The sequence below is a fragment of the Nerophis ophidion genome, linkage group LG19 (assembly GCF_033978795.1).
Source record: "Nerophis ophidion isolate RoL-2023_Sa linkage group LG19, RoL_Noph_v1.0, whole genome shotgun sequence".
In the NCBI taxonomy this organism is placed as follows: domain Eukaryota; kingdom Metazoa; phylum Chordata; class Actinopteri; order Syngnathiformes; family Syngnathidae; genus Nerophis; species Nerophis ophidion.
This window is the reverse complement of record NC_084629.1, coordinates 43,725,158-43,753,010: the sequence shown is the minus strand read 5'-3', so window position 1 is coordinate 43,753,010 and position 27,853 is coordinate 43,725,158. Positions and strand designations below refer to the sequence as shown.

Below are 27,853 nucleotides of genomic sequence, written 5' to 3'. Positions count from 1 at the left end.
TCGATCCAGTTACTGCATTTGATTCTGTGCTTTCATTTCAATGATAGCCTCATCTATACGTTGATTTCCTAATCATTTTCCATAATATATTACAGTGTCTCCCTTCTCTTGAGAACATGTTTGACAAACAAAACTTGTGAATGAAGCCCCATCTTTCTAGATGCTAGTTGTAGATCAGGGGTAGGGAACCTATGGCTCGCGAGCCAGATGTGGCTCTTTTGATGACTGCATCTGGCTCTCAGATAAATCTGAGCTGAGACTGCCTTAACACAATAAGTAATGAATAATTCCACTTGTACTCACAATGTTAAAAATAACGTTCAAAATATAAAACATGCTCATGCATTTGAATCCATCCATCCTTTTCTACCGCACTTGTTCAAGAAGTTGCATTAAGGGTAAGAAGTAATTTATTTATTATTGGTTAGTGTAGGACTTGCCCTTCTGGGGGTTCTTCAGACCACCAAGCACCGACATGAGAGCCTGTTTCAGGCTAACAATATTGTTTTATTTTTCAATAAATCTCTCAGTTGCTTTACAGCAATTGTCTTTTTCTCTTTCGTTCTCGCTCGCACTCTGGCTCCAGCCCCAACCCCGTCTCTCCTCCTGGCTGCTACTTATAAGCGACAGGTGATTAGATAACAAGGCCAGCTGGGCCATTTACGCACCTGTCACTGATTTTGAGGCCGATCCTGGCAACACCCCGCTTCACTGCAGGCCCGCAGGCCACGCCCCCTCCATAGTTAGCTTCAGAATTACAATGTTATTACGAAGAATACAAGACCTATTATCCTCTAGAAATGTTGGTATTACTTAAAAATGCACGCGTTTTGTTGTGTTCAGTGATAAAAAAATATTATATGGCTCTTACAGAAATATATTTTAAAATATTTCGCTTCTTGGCTCTCTCAGCCAAAAAGGTTCCCGACCCCTGCTGTAGATGATGCAAGATAAACAATGGCTTCCACTGTCTATGGTGAACAGCATACCTGCAGCCCAGTCCACGGCAATGCCACGTATCCCATTGCGGCCAATTCCAGATGTTACTACGCTCCGCAACTCTGAACCGTCTGCCTTTATCCGCCTGATGCCATTCTGTGCTGCAACGGTGCTGCTGAAGTCACACCAGTAGATGAAGCCAGATGCTACGTGCACATCGATGTGTAAAGCATTGCGGCCTGGAGGAGCAAAATAAACTCGTTAGATGCCATTACTGTCTCTTTAAGTATAACAATGGCAATTCAGTTCATTCATTCAGTTGTATTCTTATGAAGACTGAAAACATAAATAGCCATACGTTTGATGTTTGGTAATCCCTGGAAAAAATTGGAAGGCTATTAAACATTGTTAAACATGTTTAGCGTCTATTAGTGCAGCACGATACTCTCTCAACATTGGCACAATGACTGACCTCGTCCAGCCACTGGCACCATGGCCTCTGAATGGTCTTCCCCGTCCAGACTAAATCCTTTGATAGCGGATAGCGTAGAGATGACCACATAGGATTGGTAATGTCCGCAGGTTTGGTTGTCAGCGTTGAGTCTAAAACCTGTGGTGCACGCGCATGTGAACTGACCCTTTGGCCGAGGCAGGCACAGCTGCTGGCATACAGCCGGGGCGCTGGTGCAGCCATTAGATGTGCCCGCACCGGCTAGAAAACATCACAATGAGCGGCAATTAGGCAGAATCCATGGCCACAACATGCAGAAAGAATATGGTGTCAAAATGTCTACAATTCTAACCCTAATACAGTTTAGGAACTGTAATATATCGAGATAAAGATATTTAGCATTTTACTCACTCTCTCGATAATGGACTTTTAGAACCCTGAGCCCAGACAGGTTGTCTCGTAGCACAACCCGGTCAGCCCCTGTGGACTTGTCCACACGCTCTATGACCTCAAAGTCGCGGTCAGTGAAGTAGAGGAAGTTTTTATAGACTGCAACACTGCAGGGATGAGCCAGACCTGACACGATGGTGACGCGGTTGGTCCCATCGGCATCGCCGCGTTCAATCTGTGGACATTGAGTAAGAGTTTTTGCACATGGAGCCGTCACAAGAAGAGGCGGCGAAAACCAACCATTCCGGTGCTTGTGACAGCCCAGTAAAGCTTGTCCTCTTCGATGTCCACTGTGAGGAACTCGACGTGATCCAGGTTATTAGTGAATAGGGTAACAGGGTTCATGCCATCCATGTCTGCAGAGGCCACTTTGGCAGGCATGCCGCTCTCCGTCCCTTGGTCGGTCCAGTACAGTTTGCTTGAAAGCACAGGTGGAAGGTCCGTCTGTGAGTTTACCTTGCGTGTAATTGGCCCTTCAATAAATATATACACAAACTGAAAGGGTAAAGGTGATGATGTGGTCAGTGGTGTGCCGTCAGGACCAGCAAGACCTTCTCTGCTGAACGACCGTAACCACAAATCATTATCATAATTAAAGACAGAAGTCATTTTTAATTGACTTTCCCTAAATATCTAAAAGTATTCATATTCTCTTCATGTGATATTATGTTCCTACCAGTGCTGTTGTTTTTATGTTATAGAGTTTTTATTCAGCGAGCTTATGTTGTACCAAATCTGCCTGGCGCCTTCGGACTCAACAACGCAGGCGTCGATGAACGCACACAAACTTGTGACAGACAGTTGCGATAGCCAAACTAATAACGACTTGTTGTCAGTAAGGCCTTCTAGATGGCCTAAGGCAGATATAGATAGTGATGTTATGCACTATGTAACATAAGAACTCCATTACCCAGCATGCCACAGTAGTGCAGAGCATGCAGTAGCCCCGTTTAGGTTGTTGAATGTAGACATGCCGGCAGTGGGATGTTTTTGATGAGTACGCTTTGGAGTAAACTTTAAGAAGTAAGCCGACACGTCTCGTCTTCATCTTTAATGATTAGACAAGACAAGACAAAAATTTGCAAGGCCATTTTCAAGAAGGATATTTCAAGAGAAACTACATCTTGTGAGACCATGTCGGCTAACCTCGGAAGCTAGCTCAGCTGTCCCGGCGATGAAATGTGAGTTCACAGATTTTATCTCTTTATTTTTTCACATTTAATTTGTTTTTGCAATTTTAATTTTGAAAGTACCACATAAGATATGTTTTAATTGCTGATGCGGGTTTATTGTTTTTTAAATGTGCCAGAAAATAACCTGTCTTGTACAATGGCCAGTAGTGCGTAAATGTGTTCCTGCATAGTTTTCATGCAGCAATAGTCATGTGGTGACATCAGTGATGCTATTTGCAGAGGTCATCATAGAAGTGGAACATCACTGAAGGCCTAGGTGGGAAACGCCGGCCCCGCCACTTAATGCGGACATGCTTATATTTGTACAAATCATCGTGACCGAAAAAGAGTTGGAAGAAGCGTAGCTTACCCTACCTCTTCGCCGTGTTTTAGCAGTTTCTGATGCGGTTTACTTTCTGGGTTACCATGATTTAGGTAAAGCCGGGTGGATTACAGCACTTACCCACGGGCAGGGTCCACAGCAATGCCAACAGGACTACCAGCTCCATTTGGAGAGCCATTGTTTGTGATGAGAGTTTTGCGGTACTGTACCTCCCCTGTAACCCCCAAAACCTGCCCAAGCACAAACAGATCACATTATTGTTTCAATGCGTTTTGCCACTGTTTTATTCAATAATATCAATGGAAGAAATACCACCATTTTGCAATCTTACCTCAATTGATTGTGTTGTCGGGGTGGTGTAGTACAGGTTTTCTGTTATCCAGTCCAGCGCCAAGCCTACAGGAGAGCCCAGGACGGCTGCAGGGGCAAACTCAGTCCTATTGGTACCGTCTGACTTTACTCTGTGGATCTCACCCTGTTAGGACAAAAACACACTGATCTGATTGACACAGTCAGAGAAATATCATTTCAAAAAGGAGAAGGCAAAATATTAGAACCAGTTCTCGGTACAGTATCATACCATGAAATAAAATGTTTTTTACCCAGTTTTTGTATGCCATCTTGATTATTCTATCACCAAAACAAACTAGTCCATCTGCCCTAAGGATCATTCCATGGAATCAAGCACCTAAATAAAAAAAGACTTGCGGGGCTCAGTCTGCTTTTTTTTTTTTGCACACACCATGGGGCCAAAGAGAGTTGTAAGTGAAAGCGTTTTGATAAAGAAGGTGAGAAAAACTATTGAATTGAAGAAAAAAACTTGTGGCAAAGTAGGAAGATACTTGCCCCTCACCATGGGACGGATTTGCTTCGGTTTTGGTTTGACCGTTTGGGAGAAGTTACTAACAAAAACCGAGGTACATCTTGTACATGGACTAGTATATATTCAGTATTTGACCAAAATCTTATACTCTGGGCTTTGCTTTGAAGATCAATAAAGTGTCCAGGTGTACTAACAGTACAGAGTAGCTTCTTGGTGTACTTTGACTAAAACAGCACAATATATTATTATGGCTCTTTTCCAACTGTACTGTAAAAACGGACTTACTGGGTGTTCCACCCAGTAAATGGTCTGTTCAGTGTCATCGAAGTCAACGTCGTAGCCGTTCTGAAGCCCGGCCAAAGGCACCATGGCGCTGTTGCTTCTGTCTTCTGGATTCAAGGAAATGCCGTAGATGATGCTGTCTCTCACCACCACCAAGAAAGGCTCCTCAACTACAAGTAGAAAGGACATTGCATTACAAATCAGATTGTATAATCCAAACAAAATGTTCAGAATTATTGACTGCATTGTAATTATGTTGTACGAGTGCCATCTTCTACTGATGAGTGAACGTTTGCTGCAGGATCTGATTTGCTTTGTCACCCGAGATTACAATCATTCATTGGTTGAGGAGCAATTTCATTCTTGTATAATCATTGGCCTGTGGTGGCTTTCATGTGCTGAAACCTGAGATGGAGACACTTCTTGGGCTCCTAACAACAGGCTCCTTGTCTTCTTAAGACTTTGAAAAGCACCTCAATATCATTCCGTACACTTTTTTCAATGGAGCTATAGCTGGCAGCGAGATCTGAACAAGAGATGAGGAGACTTTTAGATTTTAAAAAGGGGAGAGAAAAATTACCATACAAAACATTTGAATAACATTTTTAATTTAAATGAAATTAGATATTAGAACAGGCCTGGGCAAATTATGGCCTGGGGGCCACATGCGGCCCGTTGATCTTTTCAATCTGGCCCGCCGGATGTTCCCAAATCATTATTTTAGATGTTTAAGATGTAAAGTGTAGCTGCCATTATGATGTGCACTCATCTTTTCTAATCACCCTAAGTCTTCAACTATACTAAGTCTTTCCAAGCTTGGAATCTGTCATACAGTATATCAATCAATCAATCAATGTAAGGGCAAGGAAAACTCACACCCAGTGGGCAGGGAGAATTCACACCCAGTGGGACGCCTTGTCCTTGTAACTGAATCAGGTTTCTTGCGACAGTTACATTCCATGTAACTTAATGTAACTGTCGCAAGAAACCTGATTGCCCTCTCAACGGGGGGTGCTTACAGACATCAGTCGTTTACCAAGCAAAGGTAATACGCAAGGACATTAACACATCCAACACGTACGTAGGATTAACCGAAAGAGCGTTCAAAACAAGATGGATTAATCACAAGGCCTCCTTTAGAAACCAGACTTTGCGGAATTCTACAGAACTCAGCAAGCACATTTGGAACCTCAAAGACAATAATGTTGAATATTCAATAACATGGCAAATTCTTGCATCCAGCACACCTTACAACAGTGGTAATAAAAGATGCAACCTATGCTTAAAAGAGAAACTGTTTATTATATATCATCCAGATCTGTCATCCCTCAACAAGCGCAGTGAAATCATTTCAACATGCCGCCACAGACGGAAACACCTCCTAGGTAACACATGAGCCAATCACCACGCCCCTACGCCTGCCTGTACCCACCCACTCTGTGCCCTATATAAACCATTGTATATGAATGCTTCCATTCAAATCTCCTGATGATTGAGGGAACCCCTCATGAAACACTTCTGTAGAGATGAAGTAGTCTTGTGATTTTTCCCACACATACATACATACATACATATATATATATATATATATATATATATATATATATATATATATATATATACATATATATATATATTTATATATATATATATTAGGGTCTGTGTATGAAATAAGCAGTGGAAGTTATAAAGGGGACACTATTTAATTTTGACATAGAAGAGGCTGAAGGAGGATCTTGGTACCAGTACCAGATAATAACGTGATGTACAGTACATAGATAATTAGTTGAAGTGAGCCAGCAAACATACTTCTGGTGCAGGACACTTGGTCCACTGCCAGCGTCCACCCCGAGGGACATGCACAAGAGTAAAACAATGGTCCAACAGCAGAGAGCAGGCAGATGTGAGTGCATGGCTTCTGGAAGCAGTGATTGGTTCCTACAAATGAAGAGCACATCAGTGTGAGGAGAAAATCAAGTGAATCCAAAATGACTTTTTAGTGGACACCAAGTAGACCTCATTAGAAATATAGAAAGCAGGTTTTGATCCTTACAAAATACTGCCGAACTCATTTGTCCTGCTAACAGAGGTTCTAATGCTCCACCATACCTGCTGGCTGCCGGGCAGGGTGTACAGTCACCACACCCATTGGCTGAGGGATGTTGACCAGCACCACTGTCTGGTTCTCCCCATGCCACTTATGGGCTCGCATCACGCGGTTGATGTATCTGTCCGTCCAATAGACAAAATCCTCAAAAATGGTAATGGCGTGGGGATGTTGCAGAGCCTTTCCCAAAGAGAAGCAAAGGAAGCAGAAACACAGTCTTACACATGCAAGAATGTGGAATCCACAAAGGTATTGGCCCACATTACATCTTATTTGGATTCCATAGTTATTCATATGTACTTGGTCCACCCTTTGCAGCAGTAACATCTTATTGTACACTGATTCAATTTTGAAGGCCTGATCTACTAAAGGTTTGTGTGTATTTAAGAAAAAAAAGGTTCAAACACAAAGCTGATCTTTAAGATCATGCGCAGAAGATTGTGTTTTGTAAATGAGCAAAATCAAGGGTGCAATCCCTTTAGCACATGTCTTCATGTATAAGTGGAACATATGCTGATTATCAGAACGCCCACAATACTGGCTATATTATTTCTTTAGTCTTCACAATGTGATTTATCAAACATCAAATGGTTTTGTGACTGCAATTAAGATCTTTGTGTAAACTGGCACAGTTACGCACAAATAGATGTGCCAAAGGAGGCAATTGTGCTCCAAGACCGCAGATGTGGGGTCCAAGGTTTCTCATTGTTATTCCATTAGGTTGAGTTTTTCCTTGCCCTGATGTGGGATCTGAGCAGAGGATGTCGTTGTGGCTTGTGCAGCCCTTTGAGACACTCGTGACCTAGGGCTATTTAAGTCAACATTGATTGATTGATTGATTGATTGATTGATTGATTGATTGATTGATTGATTGATGACTACGTGTGTGTTTCAACATTTTTTCCCCCAGTCATATTTTCTATTTAGAAATATTGTTTTATAATTTTATAGCTGGTGGATGACTTTTGAAGCTCATCCGAAAAATGTAATTGATTTGTTTTGGTTTCAGCTACGGGGCAGCACGGTGGTAGAGGGGTTAGTGCGTCTGCCTCACAATACGAAGGTCCTGAGTAGTCCTCGAGATCTTTCTGTGTGGAGTTTACATGTTCTCCCGTGACTGCGTGGGTTCTACTCCAGCTTCCTCCCACCTCCAAAGACATGCACGTGGGGATAGGCCCCTCCCACCTCCAAAGACATGCACCTGGGGATAGGCCCCTCCCACCCCCAAAGACATTCACCTGGGGATAGGCCCCTCCCACCTCCAAAGACATTCACCTGGGGATAGGCCCCTCCCACCCCCAAAGACATTCACCTGGGGATAGGCCCCTCCCACCCCCAAAGACATTCACCTGGGGATAGGCCCCTCCCACCTCCAAAGACATGCACCTGGAGATAGGCCCCTCCCACCTCCAAAGACATGCACCTGGGGATAGGTTGATTGGCAACACTAAATGGTCCCTAGTGTGTGAATGTTGTCTATCTGTGTTGGCCCTGCGATGAGGTGGCGACTTGTCCAGGGTGTACACCTCCTTTCGCCCAAATGCAGCTGAGATAGGCTCTAGCGACCCCAAAAGGGAAAAGCGGTAGAAAATGGATGGATGTATTCAAGATTAACGACAAGATTTTTTCATGAATTTGAAAACACGAGTGTTTGTTGTACCACCAAAAGTTCAACTTAGTAGTGAATAAACCACAAGTTAAATAATAATAAAATAATAATAGCAAAAACAGTTAAAATAACAATAGCAATATAAAAAAAAAATACAATTCAGTTTTTGCGTTTTAATTTTTTTTAAATAGTTTTTTCACCTTTTACACTTATTTTACCTTCATAGAGTCAAATACAGTTTTATAAAATAATGGTTATTTAAATGCAGAAATCCTCACAATGTTTGGTGCCATACACCGTTGGACAATTTTGACCAGCATTTTAGGTCAAAGCATGATAATTGTGTAAATGTATCAATAGTGCTTTAAGTACATTATGCTTGTGTGAGGTACTTTCTAAAAATCCTGTATTTTGTGAGTCATTTTGTCAAAGCGGTTGTGGCTTACTGTGCTATTATTGTGAAGGAGGAAAGTGTGTTGTTCACTTCAGGCTGTGAAAAAAAGAGAGCGCCTCTCAAGATGCGACCGCTGTTCTGTTTGCACATTAATGTTACATCGATGATGTCGTTCACAACAACACAAGAAGATGCCATGTGTTGTGGATATATGGATTGTTCTTGCTAGCTTTAGCTTCATAGTTAAGTCGCTGTTTCAAGGTTTGGCATTGACATTGTTCATTTAGGGCAGGGCGACTGAGTGTGTCGTGGATGAATTAAAGCTAGCAGACACATTCTTGTCCTTCTCCTCCCAATAATGTTATTTACTTACATTCATGGCATTTTCCTTGATATTCTGCGATTAACAGCAGGTTTTTTTAATTGGACTATCATGTGACTCTGTCCGCGGTTACGTAAACGTGGAAATCATATGGCCTTAGTTTTTTGTTGTTGAGTTGGGTGACTATTGATTAGTGTACTAATGCTGTGTCACATAAAAAGTAACAACAGTTGGGTGACTATTGATTAGCATACTAATGCTGTGTCACATAAAAAGTAACAACCTTGTTGAGATCTCAATTTTCTAGTAGACGTGGTCATTTTTCACTCATACAAATACAAATACGGTGTTAGCTTTCACTGTTATGCTGATGACACCCAACTCTACATGCCCCTAAAGCTGACCAACACGCCGGATTGTAGTCTTAATCCGGAATCCTTTGAACGCAGATTTCTTGCCGGGACATATGGTACAATACAATCGGCAAGATAAGATGGAGCTATACCGTGTAGTATTTTATACGTAAGTAGTAAAACCTTAAAGTCACATCTTAAGTGCACAGGAAGCCAGTGCAGGTGAGCCAGTACAGGTATATATGTATGTATATATGTATATAAAGGTATATACAGTATAGGTATATATGTATGTATATATGTATATAAAGGTATATACAGTACAGGCGTAATGTGATCAAACTTTCTTGTTCTTGTCAAAAGTCTAGCAGCCGCATTTTGTACCAACTGTAATCTTTTAATGCTAGACATGGGGAGACCCGAAAATAATACGTTACAGTAATCGAGACGAGACGTAACAAACGCATGGATAATGATCTCAGCGTCTTTATTGGACAGAATGGAGCGAATTTTAGCGATGTTACGGAGATGAAAGAAGGCCGTTTTAGTAACGCTTTTAATGTGTGCCTCAAAGGAGAGAGTTGGGTCGAAGATAATACCCAGATTCTTTACCGTGTCGCCTTGTTTAATTGTTTGGTTGTCAAATGTTAGAGTTGTATTATTAAATAGAGTTCGGTGTCTAGCAGGACCGATAATCAGCATTTCCGTTTTTTTGGCGTTGAGTTGCAAAAAGTTAGCGGGAGGGGGTCCGGTCCGATCCGGTGGCCATGTACTGCTTGCCTGTGTATCGGCTGGGGACATCTCTGCGCTGCTGGTCCGCCTACGCTTGGGATGGTTTCCTGCTGGCTCCGCTGTGAACGGGACTCTCGCTGCTGTGTCTTGGATCCTCTTTGGACTGGACTCTCGCGACTGTGTTGTATCCATTGTGGATTGAACTTTCACAGTATCATGTTAGACCCGCTCGACATCCATTGCTTTCCTCCTCTCTAAGGTTCTCATAGTCATCATTGTCACCGACGTCCCACTGGGTCATTATTGTCACCGATGTCCCACTGGGTGTGAGTTTTCCTTGCCCTTATGTGGGCCTACCGAGGATGTCGTGGTGGTTTGTGCAGCCCTTTGAGACACTAGTGATTTAGGGCTATATAAGTAAACATTGATTGATTGATCATTCGCTCCTCATCCGTTTCACTGTCACCAGCTCAGGAATCAAGTCTTATTGTTTCTTTTTTATTATTATATTTTAATAATCGAAATCGAAACCAAAATTCGCTTACTTGTCAAGCCCTACCCAAGTATTCAATGAAAACAAAATGTTTTATTTCGCAAGTATATGTATTACTTTTGGCCAGTGTAACATAACACAGTGTGAACAAAAGATGGAGCCCGCATACACGATCACTCTGAGGTGCGTTTTAGACAACAGTGGCTGTGTAAGGATATTAAATGTACACTGCTGTACAAGCTGTACACTGACAACTCAAAGTTAAACACAAGTTATATCTCCATATTATAAAATGGTTGCAGATATGTGAGGCGTGTACTCACTTTTGTGAAATACCGTATGTCGAGTATTTCTTTTTGTGTCATCCACTCACCAGGTCACTTGCCAGAACTTGCTTCCTGTTCTCTCCATTATAATCGCAGTAGTCAATGAAGTCCAAATAGGCATCAGCAAAGTACAATAATTTGTTGGGATAGTCTATAGTAAGACCATTGGGCCAGTACAGTTTGTTGCTTAAGATAGTGGTTCTCAGCTTTCCATCCATGCTTGCTCTCTCAATGCGGGGGTTCCTCCCCCAATCCGTCCAAAACATCAGGTGTGTACTGCAAGACAAAATGTTTAGCACCAAAGGGCTAACGACGGACAGAGATGATACCATGTACTAATGCGCTGACCTGTCTCTTGGGTCCAGCACCAGGCCTCGAGGGTTTGTGACATTCTCGCTGACCAACACGCTCCGGTGAGTACTGTCAAGGCTGGAAACCTCAATTGTCTCCAGAACATAGTCACTCCAGTAGAGGTTGCGGCCCACCCAGTCCACTGCAAGGCTCTCTGTCACTGTCACCCCACTGTCAAAGACCTGTCCACAAATGTCTTCACTTGAAGTCAACTTGATTACAAGGGAATTCCTTTTTTTCTGACTGGGTCAAACTCACCACAGTTCGATCGCTGCCATTTTTGTAAGCACTCCAGATCCTGTCCTGGCTGGTGTCAGACCAGTACACGCGGTCTGTGACAGAGTCAAAGTCAAGGGCCACGATGTTGCGTCCATCCCGGACCAGCGGATGCACCGCGTTGGGCTGAGTGCTGATGTCATCTTGCACGATCTGATTCCGACTGGCTACCAACAAGAAGGCCTGACGAGAATCTGTTCACAAACATGGAATACCTTCTCATGTCTATTCTCATGCTGATGGAAGCCCTTGTTGGCTTGTGCTTGTCAACTTAACCTCTGACAGGGCAGGTAAATAGACCCTTCTCAAATGGTCATCCCTGGGGAATTCAGTTTGCACAAATAATGAGTACTATTGTACTGCGATTCCTTTCAACAGGTTATCTGTGTGAAGGAGGCACGCTCCCCATAAACGGTCCTCTGTTTGTCTTAATTACCCCAGTGGTTGACATATATGTTATTTATCTTATCTAAAGGAATCCGAGCAGCAACGGGAGACAAGCGGCTCCAAAGGGGAAAAGTGCCCTTTTAATTATAGCTCAGTCTTGTAAACCCTAGGCTTTAGAAAAAAGGATAGTAACTTTAGGTATATGCTTCATCACCTGAGGCCTTGCAGGTCCGCAGGTCCACTTCCAGAGTGTAACCATCTTGGCAGTGACAGCGGAAAGAGCCTCTCTCGTTAACGCAATGCTGGCTACATAACCCAGGAGTGTGACATTCGTCAACATCCTCACATGTTTTAGAGTCATTACTCAGTTGATAGCCAACGGGGCAAGTGCACTGGGCACCAAAGGGCCCTTGGATACAACCGTGGGTGCAGCCAGCATTGTTGTCTGAGCAGCTCTCCTGATCTGAGTAGGAAAAATGAGAACGAGCCAATCAAAAGACAAGACTATAATCCACAATACATGCATTCCAAAATAAAGACACGTATGATCAATACCAGTTAAGGCATTTTGTTAAGAAGATATTCTACATTTAAAACAATGAAAGGCCAAAAAAGTTACTGCTCATTGCATTTAAATAAGCCTTGGTAAGATAGTTTCTGTAGTGTTAATGAATGTTTCAGATGATGACACAGTATTTCATCTTAATTAATGTCATTTCTACCATGAAGGCATACACTGCGCTTACATTGGCATTGGTATAAAATGGTTGTCAAACTCACTGATGTTTTATGAACGGTTTGGGGCGGCAAAGTGTATCGACTGAATATTTTAAACTGTTCTAGATTGCATCAGATGTGCAACGAAATCAGAAAGCTTGTGGAGGGAAAAGTTGTCACATGGTCTAATGAGTCTAAACTTGACATTGTTTCAGAGTTAGAAGTCCAAAGGATAGACACATTGGATTATGAAGCAACGGAATAAAGGTTATGTGATCTACTGTAATGATGTTCCAGAGTAATGGGTTCTTAAGACTGGCTAAGGGATATAAAGTTTGGACTGTAGTAATAGAAAAATGGTTATGTGGTCTCATAATTCTAGATGTTGCACTGTTCTAGAGTGATGGTTGTAATGAGCTCTGAAACGATGGAAAAATGACATTGTCCCAGATTGAGGAAGGGTTAAAAAGGCAACTAGATGGAGTGATGAAGTGGTTTTCTCAGGTTATATTCTACTTGTGGGGACTGTGTTTGGATGGTCAGCTTTAATGAGGTTATGTGCCCCAAAAAGGAAAACCCAAATATTCATTTTCTATAGCGCTTATTATCATTAGGGTAATGGGTAAGCTGGAGCCCATGTGGCGTACATCCCAGACTGGCCACCAGCCAACTGCACCCATAGACCAACAAGCAGTCACACTCGCAGTATTGACCATTTTACACCATTCAATTAAGCTAACTTGCACTTTTTTGGAAGGTGGGAAAGAGCCAGAGTACTCGGAGAAATCTCCCGCACACATAGAGGGAGAACATGCAAACTCCACATAAATATGCCTGACTGTGCACGCTAAACATTAGACTAACCCCAGATTCATTTATTCATTGATAGCGTGTAGCCTTTTCATTATAGGGAACAGCTAAATAAAGCATGGCCAAATAACTATGTGTTACTTTCTGGGGGTTTGTGAAGAGCACTTAGAAAAATGTGTTAAAATGTTAAATCTGTCAAATCATATTCTGCAGTATTTCTACCAAGTTATAGACTTGTGGTTCCTACCTGGCAAAGGCTCATCTGAAAGTTGTGAGAAAAGCAAAAAAAAATGAAAATCACAAATCATTTTCAGGTTAACAAAAAGTCCAATCACAAACATGCATGATTTGAACGCAAGGCAAAGACAGATGAACAACAGCATGGACGTGAAGGAAGTCTTACTGCAGAGTGGAGACTCGTCTGCACCGTTGGGACAGTCGGGAGTGTCATCACACACGCTGGTGAGGTTGATGCACACACTAAGTCCAGGACACTGCCACTGCCAGCCCCGGCATCGAAAGGGCGGCGTGGGACAGTTTCGCTCATCGCTCATGTCCCTGCAGTCGTTGTCGCCATCGCACAGCCAGCTGAGCAGCACACAGTTGCCGTTGTCACAACGGTAGAGCGTGGAGGGGCAGGTACGAGGCGGGCAGGCTTGGTGCTCGTCACTGCCGTCCTGACAGTCGGCATGTCCGTCACACTCCCAGGTGGAAGGCACACAGCTGCCGTCCGACTGGCACTGGAACTCGCTCTCGTGATGGCACATGCCGGGAGGCCTCGTTGCTGAGAAATATGCACAAACAGCATTCAATGTAGTACTCTGGCACAATCTAATACAAGACATGCAATGCATCAGAAGTCCTTGACAAAGATAATTGGTTTATGCAAAGTTATAAAGTGGTCAGTCCATAAGCATTTAGTCTAAGGCAAGGGTCGGCGACCTCCGGCTCTTTGATCACCCGGTTGTGGCTCAGCTACATATTTGCCGACCCCCCAAATTATTCCAAGAGGTTTCCAGATATAAGTGCCTCTCCCAGGAATCACCCGGGGCTAACATTATCCGATTTTCACTCGGACTACAATATCGAGGGCGTCCCTGCGTGACTGCAATGCATACTTGCTCAACAGCCATACAGGTTACACTGAAGGTTGTAATATAAACAACTTTAACACTCTTACTAATATGTGCCACACTGTAAATCCACACTAAACAAGAATGACAAACACATTTCGGGAGAACATCCGCTCTATAACACAACATAACCACAACAGAACAAATAACAAGAATCCCATGCATCCCTAACTCTTCTGGGCTACATTATACACCCCCGCTAGCACCAAACCCCGCCCACCTCAACCGACGCACGGGGGGAGGTGGATTTGGTGCTAGCGGGGATGTATAATGTAGCCTGGAAGAGTTAGGGACGCAAGGGATTCTGGGTATTTGTTCTGTTGTGTTTATGTTGTGTTACAGAGCGGATGTTCTCCCAAAATGTGTTTGTCATTCTTGTTTGGTGTGGGTTCACAGTGTGGCGCATATTAGTAAAAGTGTTAAAGTTGTTTATATCACAACCCTCAGTGTGACCTGTACGGCTGTTGAACAAGTATGCCTTGCAGTCGATTACGTGTGTCTACAGATGCCACTTTGAAAATGTGACGGGGGTTAGTAAGCTGTTGTACATGTCGTAGAGAGCTCTAATGGCAGTGCCTTCATAGTACTCCCTTATCATTGTTACCTGGGCAAAGACTAATAGACAAACGCGAGTATGGTTGCTCAGAAATACGGGAGTTTCTTGGAAAATTAGGGGGGGTTGGAAAGTGTGATGCTGTCACGCAGCATTCATATAAAACTCGCGGGCCGCACCATTACATTTTCATATTAAGGTGTGGCCGCATGTCTTCGACCCCTGGTTTATATATAGCACAAAGCAATAAAAAAACTCCATATGCAGTGTTATTTCATTTAAAATTTCTAAAGAGTTTTGTAGCTTCCATTATTTTCTTTATTTTGTGAAACAGGTGGAAATGGCTCTTTGAGTGGTAAAGGTTGCCGACTTCTGTTCTAAGGCAATATAGACCTCTATTCTCAAAAAGTGTGTCAACAGGAATCATTTTCATAAAGCTCTTGTATTTGAATCCAGCAGGCATGGAGCAGACCTCCAGAAGTGTAAGGATGGCTTCACTACTTACGGCAGCCTTGCTCATCCGAGCGGTCGGTGCAGTCAAAGACACCATCACAGCGGTAGAAGGAGTTGATGCACTGGTGACCTCGGGTGCACTTGAACTGGCTTGCAGTGCAGTTGTAGACTGTAAAATCCAGATGAGCAGGGTAAATCTCACTCCTTTGTGTTCTATATATGCTGACAGATGTTGGTGTGCAAACGTCGGAAAGCGTTCATTAAACAAAGCAAATATTTGGTGCATCTTACAGGAGACTTTAGTTGTTTGGCCAACATTTTTTATGATCACGGGGAGGAAAACATCATTGCTAATAGAAAGACGGAAATAAAGCTACACTTTTCTTCAAAGGGGACCTATGATGATTTTATTCTCCAATTAAAGCACTTCCTTGCGGTCTAGCCATTTGCTTTGGTGTAAGTTTTGCATATATTTTGATCCACAGTCACAGTTATTATCTACCAGCACTTATGTCTGCAAGATGTTGGTTTGCGGAGGCGATCCCAGACCTCCCAGTGGGGACCACTACAGTAGTTCAGTCTTATAGGCCTTCTGGGAGTATTGGGGCAGGATTACTGGCGAGCTGCATCAGACAGTGAAACTAAAGTTGGTCACTGAAGTTGCTGCTCCTTCTCAACTTTTGTGTTAGTCATGTTTCTCTATTTTGTTCTTCTGAGTGGCACTTTCAGCTGTGCAAGCTCGAAGAGGCACAACGCTGATTGAACATTTATTACGTAGTGACGAGCCTGACTTTGAACGAGATGGTCGCTCACACAACCAGACACACATTCACTGCCATACGCAGGATCACGGTCAATAAAGGCAGATTGCACCGAGCATCATTGCTTACCTACTGTTTATGACTGCGCTAACTTCTAACAGACATTTCCGCCATGTTTGATCAAGGTAAAAATGCTGAACACCATGATCAAACTAAAGTTAGTTACGAACATATAATGGAAGAATATATTTTACAGTATTTATGTTATGGACATGGGTAGGCGGGAGGGTACAAAACAAGAAGGAATAAATAGAAGTTCCTCGGGCAGCGGCCTGAGTTATGTGAGGGGACACAACACAGTAAGTCCAAGGATGCCCACATAAGTACAGCTGTCAATCTGTGAGGTCACTGATTTCAACAAATACTCTGCAGGCATGCAAAACTGTATGGAAGCTCACGCCCAATGGCTTGAACCTTATGCTTCAACACTTTGACATTGTTGAACATGAGTATCCAACATTGTAACAACTTTTATAAGTCATTAAAGACACAATTCATCTTGAAGCGTTTTTGTCTTGGTCAGATGTGTGAGACCACAATGTTACTTACTGCATCCTTGCTCATCTGCCCCATCCACACAGTCTCTATCGCCATCGCAGATATAGTTGGGTGCGATGCAGCGTTGGTCTGGACACTGAAACTGGTCTGGAAGGCATGTGGAACTCAGATCTGTGGACACATTTAGACCATGTTGTATTGGCTGGAGGACAATTCAATGTCTAGACCTTGGATTACAAATACTGTGTTTAAATATTCAATTCACAAAACAGGCTAAAACCAATACTATGTGCAATTGTATTGAAATAAAAAACTGCCCGTATGTCAGCTTTGTGGTAAAACATTTCAACTTTTTTCATTCCATTACGCCTCTTTGTTCTTTTGTTTTCAGACTGTGCCATGGCCCAAAAAAAGATGAGGTGCGCCAAAAGGCCTCAAGACTGCACATTGGACACTCCTGGTCTGGACCATGCATTTTTTTACTAGTGAGGCAACGTTAAAGGAGGTGCAGCAGCTTGAGAAAAATAAAGACAACATATTTTCATACCTGCTAATAGGGGTGTAATGGTATGTGTATTTGTATTGAACCGTTTCAGTACGGGGGTTTCAGTTCGGTTTGAAGGTGTACCGAATGAGTTTGTAAGCTAAAAAGCTGCTCTGCTTTCTGCCTCTGTCTCAGCACCCAGCATTGTCCCACCCACACAACCATCTGATTGGTTACATACAAAGCCAATCAGCAATGCGTATTCAGAGCGCATGTAGTCAATGCTTCAACGTCGAGCAGATAGGTGTTTAGCAGGTGAGCAGCGGACATCGTACTCTCCCCAAATTATAAAAAACACCTCCCAGTCACAACTACTACTAACATCACATTATGAGCCCGTTGACCTTCTAGAAACTTAAACTGCAGCTCAGTTCGCTCGCAGTTCTGGCTTGAGGTGAAGGCTAATTAGCTTTTAGTGTAACGTTAGCTCATTTTGCTGTGTGTGTGTGTGTGTGTGTGTGTGTGTGTGTGTGTGCGTGCGTGTCTGTTATTTCACTGAACTCCATGGTGTTCAGGGATAGTCTCTCCTATTGCTATTGTATTATTTTTTCAGAAATAGTTACATGAATCATTAGTAATGTAGCAGCCTAGTTTTGAAAGGCAGGGTCCCTGCTATCACATGTTGACAAAAATATAACATTTACATAATAAAAATTTACTACAGGCTTCCCAAATGCTGTAATAAATTAAGCATGATGAGTTGAGATGAAACTGTTTAATGTTGCACTTTTTATATGTAGAAGCAAGGTTTTGTCATTTTATTTAATCAAAGCAACAAGTTGAGGCAGTTTAATGTGGATTAACGTGGGCAGAATTATTATAGTGTTCCCAATGTTAAAAGGATTAAGAAATTGTTAACAAATTTGGTAAATAAATAACCCAAAAAATCATATTTGGTTGTTTTCTTACTGTACCGAAAATTAACCGAACCGTGTCCTCTAAACCGAGGTACGTACCAAACCAAAATTTTTGTGTACCGTTACACCCTTACCTGCTAAGCTAACTTCAGTTATGTCAGTGGCACACTTTTTAGATTTTGACTTCCGAAAGTGAGAATGCAAACTGAGCCTGAGGCATATCTGTCAAGATTTGCGTTTTAAAATATGGGAAGTCTCTCGGGAAAATGGATAAACATGTTCATCACAAATTGCTGTTAAATCAATAAACAACAAAATAAAAAGCCTTAACATCACAAGCAGGCCATTTACTCTGACACATCTTAGCAGTTACTCAAGGCCACCCATAAATATTGTGAAACCCTTCCCAAAAATAGCAATTCTGGGTTTTTCCACAAAGGTTATAGTTGAGACATTTTTCAAGTTGGTTGATGTCATTTCTTCCTCAATGTTACAGAAAGTTTTAGGAAGTGTGAGCAACTACCTGCTCTTATTTTGATAGTAAGTTCCCTGTTTGTCAAAAGTTTGGATTTTTGGCAGAAATTTTTTGTTGTTGTTGTCTTTATGTCAATTAATTTCTGTCACATTGTTGATTTGATTAAATCAAAAATGAATTTGTTATCTAAGTTTTCCAAGACAAGTAAAATAAACAAAGCCAACATCTCTGCTTTGTGTTCTGATTAATATTCTGTTTTTACTTTGTGTCTGGTCCTAATTGTCCTTCAAAATGTGTTTTGGGATAAGCTGTGGGCCAATAAAAAACAAAAACAACTACAGAGTGCTTAGAAAGAAAAACATACAAGAACTTTAATCCCAGTGTCAATGGAGCACTTGTTTAAGATGGAGGAATACTTTTTTAAGTTTGAAGAACATAAATAGATTAAATATGATTCTTTGCAGGAACATCTTATAATTGTGAGGGTTGTGTATCAATCTACAGTACAGACCAAAACTTTGGATACACCTTCTCATTTCTTTATTTTCATGACTGTTTACATTGTGGTTTGTCACATCAAAAATATGAATGAACACATGTGGAGTTACGTTTTGCAGAGGACGTTTGTGTTTTCAAGAGCAGGCTTAAGACTCAACTTCTTAATTTGGCCTTTACCTGATATTATTTCATTGAAGTCAATTGTATTTTACTTTTTATTCTATTACTTATATATACATATATATATATATACAAACATATATATATACATATATATATATATATATATATATATATATATATATACACATATATATATACACACACACACACACACACACACACACACACACACACACACACACACACATATATATATATATATATGTATGTCCATCCATCCATCCATTTCCTACCGCTTATTCCCTTTTGGGGTTGCGGGGGGCGCTGGCGCCTATCTCAGCTACAATCGTGCGGAAGGCGGGGTACACCCTGGACAAGTTGCCACCTCATCGCAGGACCAACACAGATAGACAGACAACATTCACACTCACATTCACACACTAGGGCCAATTTAGTGTTGCCAATCAACCTATCCCCATGTATGTGTGGGAAAAAAATCACCATCTCTACAGAACTGTTTCATGAGGGGTTCCCTCAATCATCAGGAGATAAAAAAATAAAAAAAATCTGATGATTGAGGGAACCCCTCATGAAACAGTTCGGTAGAGATGGAGTAGTCTTGTGATTTTTTCCCACACATACATATTGCGCTCTACCACGGTATCAAGCACTATTCTCTGGATAATCCAATCAAGACATATATGAATATATATATATATATATATATATATATATATATATGAATATATATATATATATATATAAATGAATATATATATATATATATATATGAATAAACACACATATATATATATATGTATATATATATATATATATATATATATATATGTATATATATATATATATATATATATATATATATATATATATTACATTTTTTATTCATTAATCTTCACACTTCTTATTTGTATTTTATTTTTTATCTCTACTAATTGGTTCTTACTATTTTACAAGTTTTATTTTCCAACGTTCCTCAGATAAGACATCTGCTTCAGGGGTTATCGGCCATGCTTGTGGGGAAGCTTTTGTGTCAGCGTCCTGGTGGCCATGGTCTGATGACGTCCTGTGATAGTGTTTACTCACATGTCTACTCTGTACTCAGCCATGCAATCATCAGTCCGTATAGTTGCATGTGTGTGAGTGTTGTGTGTGTGTGTGTGTGCATGTGTGTTGTGTGTGTGTTTGTGTTTGGTATGTGTGTCCGTGCGTACGTATGTAATAATGGGGGATAGGAGTCACCGGGGTATTGTTTTTAACTTTGTAAAGGAGTTTGCCATGCATTTTTCAAGTATGAAAAGCGCTTTATAAATAAAGTTTTATTTGATGTACTTGTAAAAAGGGTGAAATAACTGAAAACATGTTTTGTATTGTAGTTTCTTCAAAATAGCCACCCTTTGCTCTGATTACTGCTTTGCACACTCTTGGCATTCTCTCCATGAGCTTCAAGAGGTAGTCACCTGAAATGCTTTTCCAACAGTCTTGGAGTCCCCAGAGGTGTTTAGTACTTGTTGGCCCCTATGCCTAATCAGAGCAAAGGGTGGCTATTTTGAGGAAACTAAAATATGAAACATGTTTTCAGTTATTTTACCTTTTTTTTTTTAAGTACATAACTCCACATGTGTTCATTCCTAGTTTTGATGTGACAATCTACAATGTGAATAGTCATGAAAATAAAGAAGACAATGCAGTGACTGAGAAGGTGTGTGTGCCAGCGTTGGCTGTTGAACTTACAGCAGTCGGCTTCGTCTGAACCATCCCCACAGTCGTTGTCCGTGTCACAGCGCCAGGTAAGCGGGACACAGCGGTGGTTGGCGCAGGTAAACTGATTGGCCGAGCAGGTTGTGGGTGTGTGTGTTGGGCAGTTGGACTCATCGCTGTTGTCCAGACAGTCGTTGTGGCTGTCACATCGCCACGCGGCTGGCACACAACGCTGATTGGCACAGGTGAATGCAGAAGGGGAACAAGTGTTGTCTGGGGGCACAAAAATAAATATTAAGACAGAAAATGTATGAAAACTGTTGGTCCGGAATAAAAAAAATAACATTACTGTTGATGCCACAATTGGTCTCATCGCTGCTGTCATGGCAGTCGTCAACACCGTCACATCGATAGCTGCTTGGGACACATTTGCCATTGCCACAGGAGAAGGAGTTAGCGCCGCATTGCAGTGTCGGCGGCTCACTCGAGGGGTCGTCCACACACGTCTGCCGGTCGGGGGTCAGCTTCATGCCATACGGGCATCCACATACCCTGTGAGAGTCAGGGGCTGGGAAGCAAAAGTGGCTACAGTCCCCATTTGGATTTGTCGGCCGGTTGCATTGGTTAGAACCTGACACCAGTGGGAGTGGACAGAGGTAAGGGGCAGAAGTGCTATAAATGAGCCGGTGAGAAAAGCTACTGACCAATTTGAGAGTTGGAGTTGAAAGATTTGACGTGCATGATATGAGTAATTCCTCGTCGGATCACCACCATCTCGCCACCGTCAGTCTTGCGGACACGGACAATTCCACCCAGCCGCCAGTCAGTGAAATAGGCATAACCTTGACCAGTCGTTGATGAGAAATAATCATTTTCATTACCTGGTCGCAATCAAAAGTTTACATACACTTGTAAAGAACATCATGTCATGGCTGTCTTAAAGTTCCAATCATTTCTACAACTCTGATTTTTTTGTGAAGTTTGCTTCTTTTATGAATTTATTATGGCTCTACTAAAAATGTGAGCAAATGTGCTTGCTCAAAAGTATACATACAGCAATGTTCATATTTGCTTCCATGTCCCTTGGCAAGTATCATTGCAATAAGGTGCTTTTGGAAGCATTTAAGTCTCACCTTAAAACTCATCTGTATACTCTAGACTTTAAATAGACCTCCTTTTTAGACCAGTTGATCTGCAGCTTCTTTTCTTTTCTTTTTTCTCCTATGTCCCCCCCTCCCTTGTGGAGGGGGTCCGGTCCGATGACCATGGATGAAGTACTGGCTGTCCAGAGTCGAGACCCAGGATGGACCGCTCGCCTGTGTATCGGTCGGGGACATCTCTACGCTGCTGATCCGACTCTGCTTGGGATGGTTTCCTGTGGACGGGACTCTCACTGCTGTCTTGGATCCGCTTGAACTGAACTCTCGCGGCTGTGTTGGAGCCACTATGGATTGAACTTTCACAGTATCATGTTAGACCTGCTCGACATCCATTGCTTTCGGTCCCCTGGAGGGGGGGGGGGGGTTCCCCACATCTGAGGTCCTCTCCAAGGTTTCTCATAGTCAGCATTGTCACTGGCGTCCCACTGGGTGTGAATTCTCCCTGCCCACTGGGTGTGAGTTTTCCTTGCCCTTTTGTGGGTTCTTCCGAGGATGTCATAGTCGTAATGATTTGTGCAGTCCTTTGAGACATTTGTGATTTGGGGCTATATAAATAAACATTGATTGATTGATTGATTGATCCACAAACTTCTGCCGGAATTTTTCACCACTCCTCTTGACAAAATTGCTGAAGTTCAGCTAAATGTGTAAACTTTTGTAATTGTAAAGTTTGCATTGTAACATCTACTTACAACAATGTATATAATGAATAATGAAATCCAGAGGCATATTCCTCCAAGATTCGCTGTTACACTCTGATGGCCGACATAACTGCCAGGAGGGAAAACAACTCAGACATCGCTGCTCCAGACTGCTTGGAAGATTCTTACCTAGATGTCACCTCCCGTCTCCTGAATCTGAGGGTCAAAGATCACAACTACCGCAGCAATGCGTGTTGGTGACCATTAGTCAAGAATAATAAGAAATTAAGTGTCTCAACTAAGGTAGATAAGCTATTACACTAATTCACATCCGAATCATGTTTCCAATTTAGTAAGGTTCTAAATCGATTCTTAAATGTATTTTTATTTCATGTTTTCAGGCTATCTCCAAGCTTACTTGCTGTCAGCAACCTAAAGGTGGTTTTGTAACCTGTAACCTGTTTTGAAAAGGTTGTATTTATTTATTATACCAAATATGTTGTGAGAATCGAGTGAATCAAGAATCTATTCTGAATCGAGTCGTCACTCTAAGACTCTGAATCAGATCCAATTGTGAGTTGCAACAAAAATATTCCTACCTCTAAACTATTGATTGACCTATATTGTTTTGCTTTTAATGTTTTTAATGTACAAAATGTATGAAAGTACCCCCCACATTTTGGACTACGCTGACCTATTGTTATTAAACCTTTTAATTACCTTCGAAAATTGTGAGGCCAAATGGATGCGACATCTGAGTAATGCGGTCCAAAGAAAGCCTGTTGTGTCCATCAAAATTGCTATGCTCAATTTTGTCGAAGAAGGCATCGACCCAAAACAAACGCGTGGAGCTGGGAAGACACAACAGAAGGCAAGGTGTCAAAATAAACTTCATAAAAGTCAAATGATTTTGCTGTAATGCCACTCACCTCCAGTCAATAGCGAGACCATTAGGCCAGCCCAGGGTGGTGTTTACGATGGACAGGGCATGTGATCCATCTCCCCAGGCCCTCATAATCTTTGCAGGCCGGTACCAGTCGGTCCAAAATATATACCTGGAAAAGCAAATGAAACAAGAAGAATTGCCTAATGAGTGTTTAGCAGTTAGACTGTTAAATAAACACTGGATACTGTACAACACAATGCAAATCCCTCTTTATTATAATGTTCCAGGAACTTTCTAGGACATTACGGCCCTTCATGCAGCACTGATCTCTTCTAGTGGATGCAGAGGCCATTTGACTTTCAGGCTATTGGAAAAAAAAGCTTGTGGGTTGTGAAGCCACTGGTTTTTAAAGACTACATAAAAACATCTAAATTGCTGGACTAAATATGAATTGTTTAAGAGGGAGCAGTTTTATTTGAGCTAGGTAAACAACAGGTAAGCAACATACACTCATGACTGCAACAATTAAATCAATCGGAAGAATGCTTCAATTCATATTCCGTTGCTTTGTTTGAGTGTAAACCAGGGGTAGGGAACCTATGGCTCTCAAGCCAGATGTGGCTCTTCTGATGACCACATCTGGCTCTCAGATGAGTCTTAGCTGACATTGCTTAACACGATAAGTCACGAATAATTCCGCTGGTAATCACAGAGTTAAAAATAAAACATTCTCATGCATTTTAATCCATCCATGCGTTTTCTACCCCACCTGTTCAAGAAGTCGCATTAATGCTAAGAAGCATTTTGCTTATTATTGAACGGGACAATCGGTAGAAAATGGATGGCTGGATGGTTAGCTTCAGAATAAGTGAGACTTACTATAGTCTAAAAATGGTGGTGTTACTTAAAAATGCACACATTTAGTTGTATTCAGTGTTAAAAAATATTATATGGCTCTCCGAAAAATAAATTTTAAAATTTTTGGCTTTCATGGCTCTCTCGGCCAAAAAGGTTCCCGACCCCTGGTGTAAACTAATACAAAATAGATCAAATCTGGCCCGCATGTAGTGCCCAAATCTTTTTTGTAGTAATGCAATAATGTAAAAAGTGCAATTTCAATATTGATGATGTGTATTTGTTAGAAAAAGACTAAAGTTATAGCAAGCAGATAAATCACTGTTTAATTGAACTATTTTCCCTAAAATACTCATTGAGGCTCTACTCAGTGGTCTAGTGGTTAGAGTGTCCGCCCTGAGATGGGTAGGTTGTGAGTTCAAATCCCAGCAGAGTCATATCAAAGACTATAAAAATGGGAGCCATTACCTCCCTGCTTGGCACTCAGCATCAAGGCTTGGAATTGGGGGTTAAATAATCAAAAATGATTCCCGGGCCGTGGCCACTGCTGCTGCTCACTGCTCCCCTCACCTCCCCCGGGGTGAACAAGGGTGATGGGTCAAATGCAGAGGATAATTTCGCCACAGCTAGTGCGTGTGTGACAATCATTGCCACTTGAACTTGAACTTAAAGTTGTATATCAGCTGCAACTAGTTGTACACACTCTTTACAATGAGATGAGAGCAGAGTATTCAGAAGTACTCATCAGGTCCTATGTTGATGTACCCAGCAAGAGGATGCACCACGATGGCCCTTGGGTTGTTGAGGTTCTGTACGATAGCCCGCCTGGATTTATCGGCAACCTTCATAACGGATATGCTCCTGTATCGCGGGTCAGTCCAGTAGAGATTTGCAGAAATCCAGTCGTAAGCCAGGTCCTCCACACCGTCCACTCTGTTGGCTGCCAGCACCTCCCTGCCTGTGCACATCAAAGCAGTTCCGACTCTCCTAAACTCAGAGATGCTATTCAAACAAACAGACTGTCAGCATGCATTTTCCTCAAGTGGACCGGAAGAGAAGAACAAGAGCCGCTCCAAAAACAACATGTCTACTCAGTGCGGTGGCGCATCACTTTTTGGTGGATGTTTTTAAATACAGAAGCCAAAAGCAGTGAAGTTGTCAGCTTGTGTAAATGCTAAATAAAAAGAGAATACAACAAATCCTTTTCAACTTATATTCAATTGAATAGACTGCAAAGACAAGATATTTCATCTTCACACTGAGAAACTTAGGTATTTTTTACAAATAATCATGAAGTTAGAATGTAATGGCAGCAACACATTGCAAAGACGTCATTTTTACCAGTGTGTTACATGGCCTTTCCTTTTAACAACACTCAGTGCAGGTTTGGGAACTGAGGAGACACATTTTTGAAGTGGAATTCTTTCCCATTCTTGCTTGATGTACAGCTTAAGTTGTTCAACAGTCTCCTGCCTCATATTTTAGCCTGCACACATTTTCAATGTCTGGACTACAGGCAGGCCAGTCTAGTACCCGCACTCTTTTACTATAAAGCCACGCTGTTGTAACACATGGCTTGGCATTGTCTTGCTGAAATAAGCAGGGGCGTCCATGATAACGTTGCTTGGATGGCAACATATGTTGCTCCAAAAGCTGTATGTACCTTTCAGCATTAATGGTGCCTGAGGGATCGACGGCCATGGCCTTTATGTACGTGCAGTGATTTATCCTGATTCTCTGAACCTTTTGATGATTTTACGGAGCGTAGATGGTGACATCCCTAAATTCCTTGCAATAGCTGCTTGACAAATGTTGTTCTTAAACTGTATACAATTTGCTCAGGCATTTGTTGACAAAGTGGTGACCTTAGCCCCGTCCTTGTTTGTGAATGAGTGAGCATTTCATGGAAGCTGCTTTTATAGCCAATCATGGCACCCACCTGTTCCCAATTAGCCTGCACACCTGTGGGATGTTCCAAGTAAGCCTTTGATGAGCATTCTTCAACTTTCTCAGTCTTTTTTGCCACTTGTGCCAGCTTTTTTGAAACATGTGGCAGGCATCAAATTCCAAATGAGCTAATATTTGCCAAAAATAACAAAGTTTATCAGTTGGAACGTTAAATATCTTGTCTTTGCAGTCTATTCAATGGAATAGAAGTTGAAAAGGATTTGCAAATCAGTGTATTCTCTTTTTATTTACCATTTACTAGGGGTGTAACGCCACACAAAAATTCGGGTTTGGTACGTACCTCGGTTCAGAGGTCACGGTTCGGTTCATTTTCGGTACATTAAGAAAACAACAAAATATATATTTTTTTGGTTATTTGTTTACCAAATTTGCAAAATCTTCCACCAAAATTATTTTTCTTAGTGGAATATTTGATGTGAAGTAATGGGAACCTTGGATAGGTCAATAATTCATAATAACATTGATTTTGATTCAATATTATGTTTTGAGCAATGACAGTTTGAAATAAAAAAACAGCTTTGTTTTATTAGTCAACGTTGCAATTTTTTCTAAATTACATTTAACCTTTAAGCCATTTTATTTCACTTTTGTTATGTTTTTGTTTATTTAAATAGTATTTTTGGAATGTGCCGTGGGCCTTTAAAACATTAGCTGTGGCCCGCAAATGGCCTCCTGGGCACACTTTTTAGACCTCTGCTATAGATAATAAAAAATAAAATCTGATGAATCTGTCGGTAAAAAGCAGAGCCTGGCGACGCATGCACGTTTATCATACCTCTCTCGCGCTCTCTGTCTCTGCCCGAATGTTGCTGTGCACACAATTTTTTGTTTTGTTTTTAACCCGTTCTTAACCCTGAACGTACATTGAAAATACACGCAACCCTAACTCAAAATGCTGGACATTTGAGGCATTTAAGAAACTCCACCCGGACAGCCCTGCAAAAGAGGACATGTCCGGTGAAAAGAGGAGGTATGGTCAGTCTATCGTAGCCCGGTCGCTGCTAGCATGGCGTGTGTTGTGCCTCGGTGTGCATTGTTTACACAACGTGCGGTACGCTACCTAATATGTCCGTGTGGAAACTCGTTCAGTTGGAGGGTCTTCCAGCTCTGGCTTTTACATGTTGTCCTAGCCCGGTCACTGCTAGCATGTGTACTCGTTCGGTACACTTCCGAACCGAACTGAAACCCCCGTACCGAAACGGTTCAATACAAATACACGTACCGTTACACCCCCACCATTTATCCAACGTGACAACTTCACTGCTTTTGCCTTTTGTACTTGTGCATCTCTGCCGTCCAAAGGCAAAACCTAGTAACTCACTTCTAGCTGAT

At 41.8% G+C, this 27,853-nt stretch overlaps 1 protein-coding gene across 1 annotated transcript in view; it reads right to left on the bottom strand.

Moving 5' to 3' along the window:
- Window positions 1-27,853, bottom strand: part of lrp2a (low density lipoprotein receptor-related protein 2a) — a 175,081-nt gene that overhangs the window by 86,836 nt on the left and 60,392 nt on the right. The window contains exons 17-38 of the mRNA XM_061880085.1: window positions 25,319-25,511; window positions 23,742-23,867; window positions 23,533-23,663; window positions 21,716-21,853; window positions 21,361-21,642; window positions 21,045-21,284; window positions 16,847-16,966; window positions 15,529-15,645; window positions 13,741-14,121; window positions 12,025-12,273; window positions 11,406-11,617; window positions 11,145-11,329; window positions 10,844-11,072; window positions 6,570-6,747; window positions 6,270-6,398; window positions 4,464-4,630; window positions 3,687-3,830; window positions 3,476-3,585; window positions 2,081-2,258; window positions 1,802-2,015; window positions 1,412-1,651; window positions 990-1,178 (exon numbers count right to left, since the gene is read on the bottom strand). Coding sequence (XP_061736069.1) covers window positions 990-1,178; window positions 1,412-1,651; window positions 1,802-2,015; window positions 2,081-2,258; window positions 3,476-3,585; window positions 3,687-3,830; window positions 4,464-4,630; window positions 6,270-6,398; window positions 6,570-6,747; window positions 10,844-11,072; window positions 11,145-11,329; window positions 11,406-11,617; window positions 12,025-12,273; window positions 13,741-14,121; window positions 15,529-15,645; window positions 16,847-16,966; window positions 21,045-21,284; window positions 21,361-21,642; window positions 21,716-21,853; window positions 23,533-23,663; window positions 23,742-23,867; window positions 25,319-25,511 — 4,152 coding nt within the window. The remainder of the gene's footprint in view (window positions 1-989; window positions 1,179-1,411; window positions 1,652-1,801; window positions 2,016-2,080; window positions 2,259-3,475; window positions 3,586-3,686; window positions 3,831-4,463; window positions 4,631-6,269; window positions 6,399-6,569; window positions 6,748-10,843; window positions 11,073-11,144; window positions 11,330-11,405; window positions 11,618-12,024; window positions 12,274-13,740; window positions 14,122-15,528; window positions 15,646-16,846; window positions 16,967-21,044; window positions 21,285-21,360; window positions 21,643-21,715; window positions 21,854-23,532; window positions 23,664-23,741; window positions 23,868-25,318; window positions 25,512-27,853) is intronic.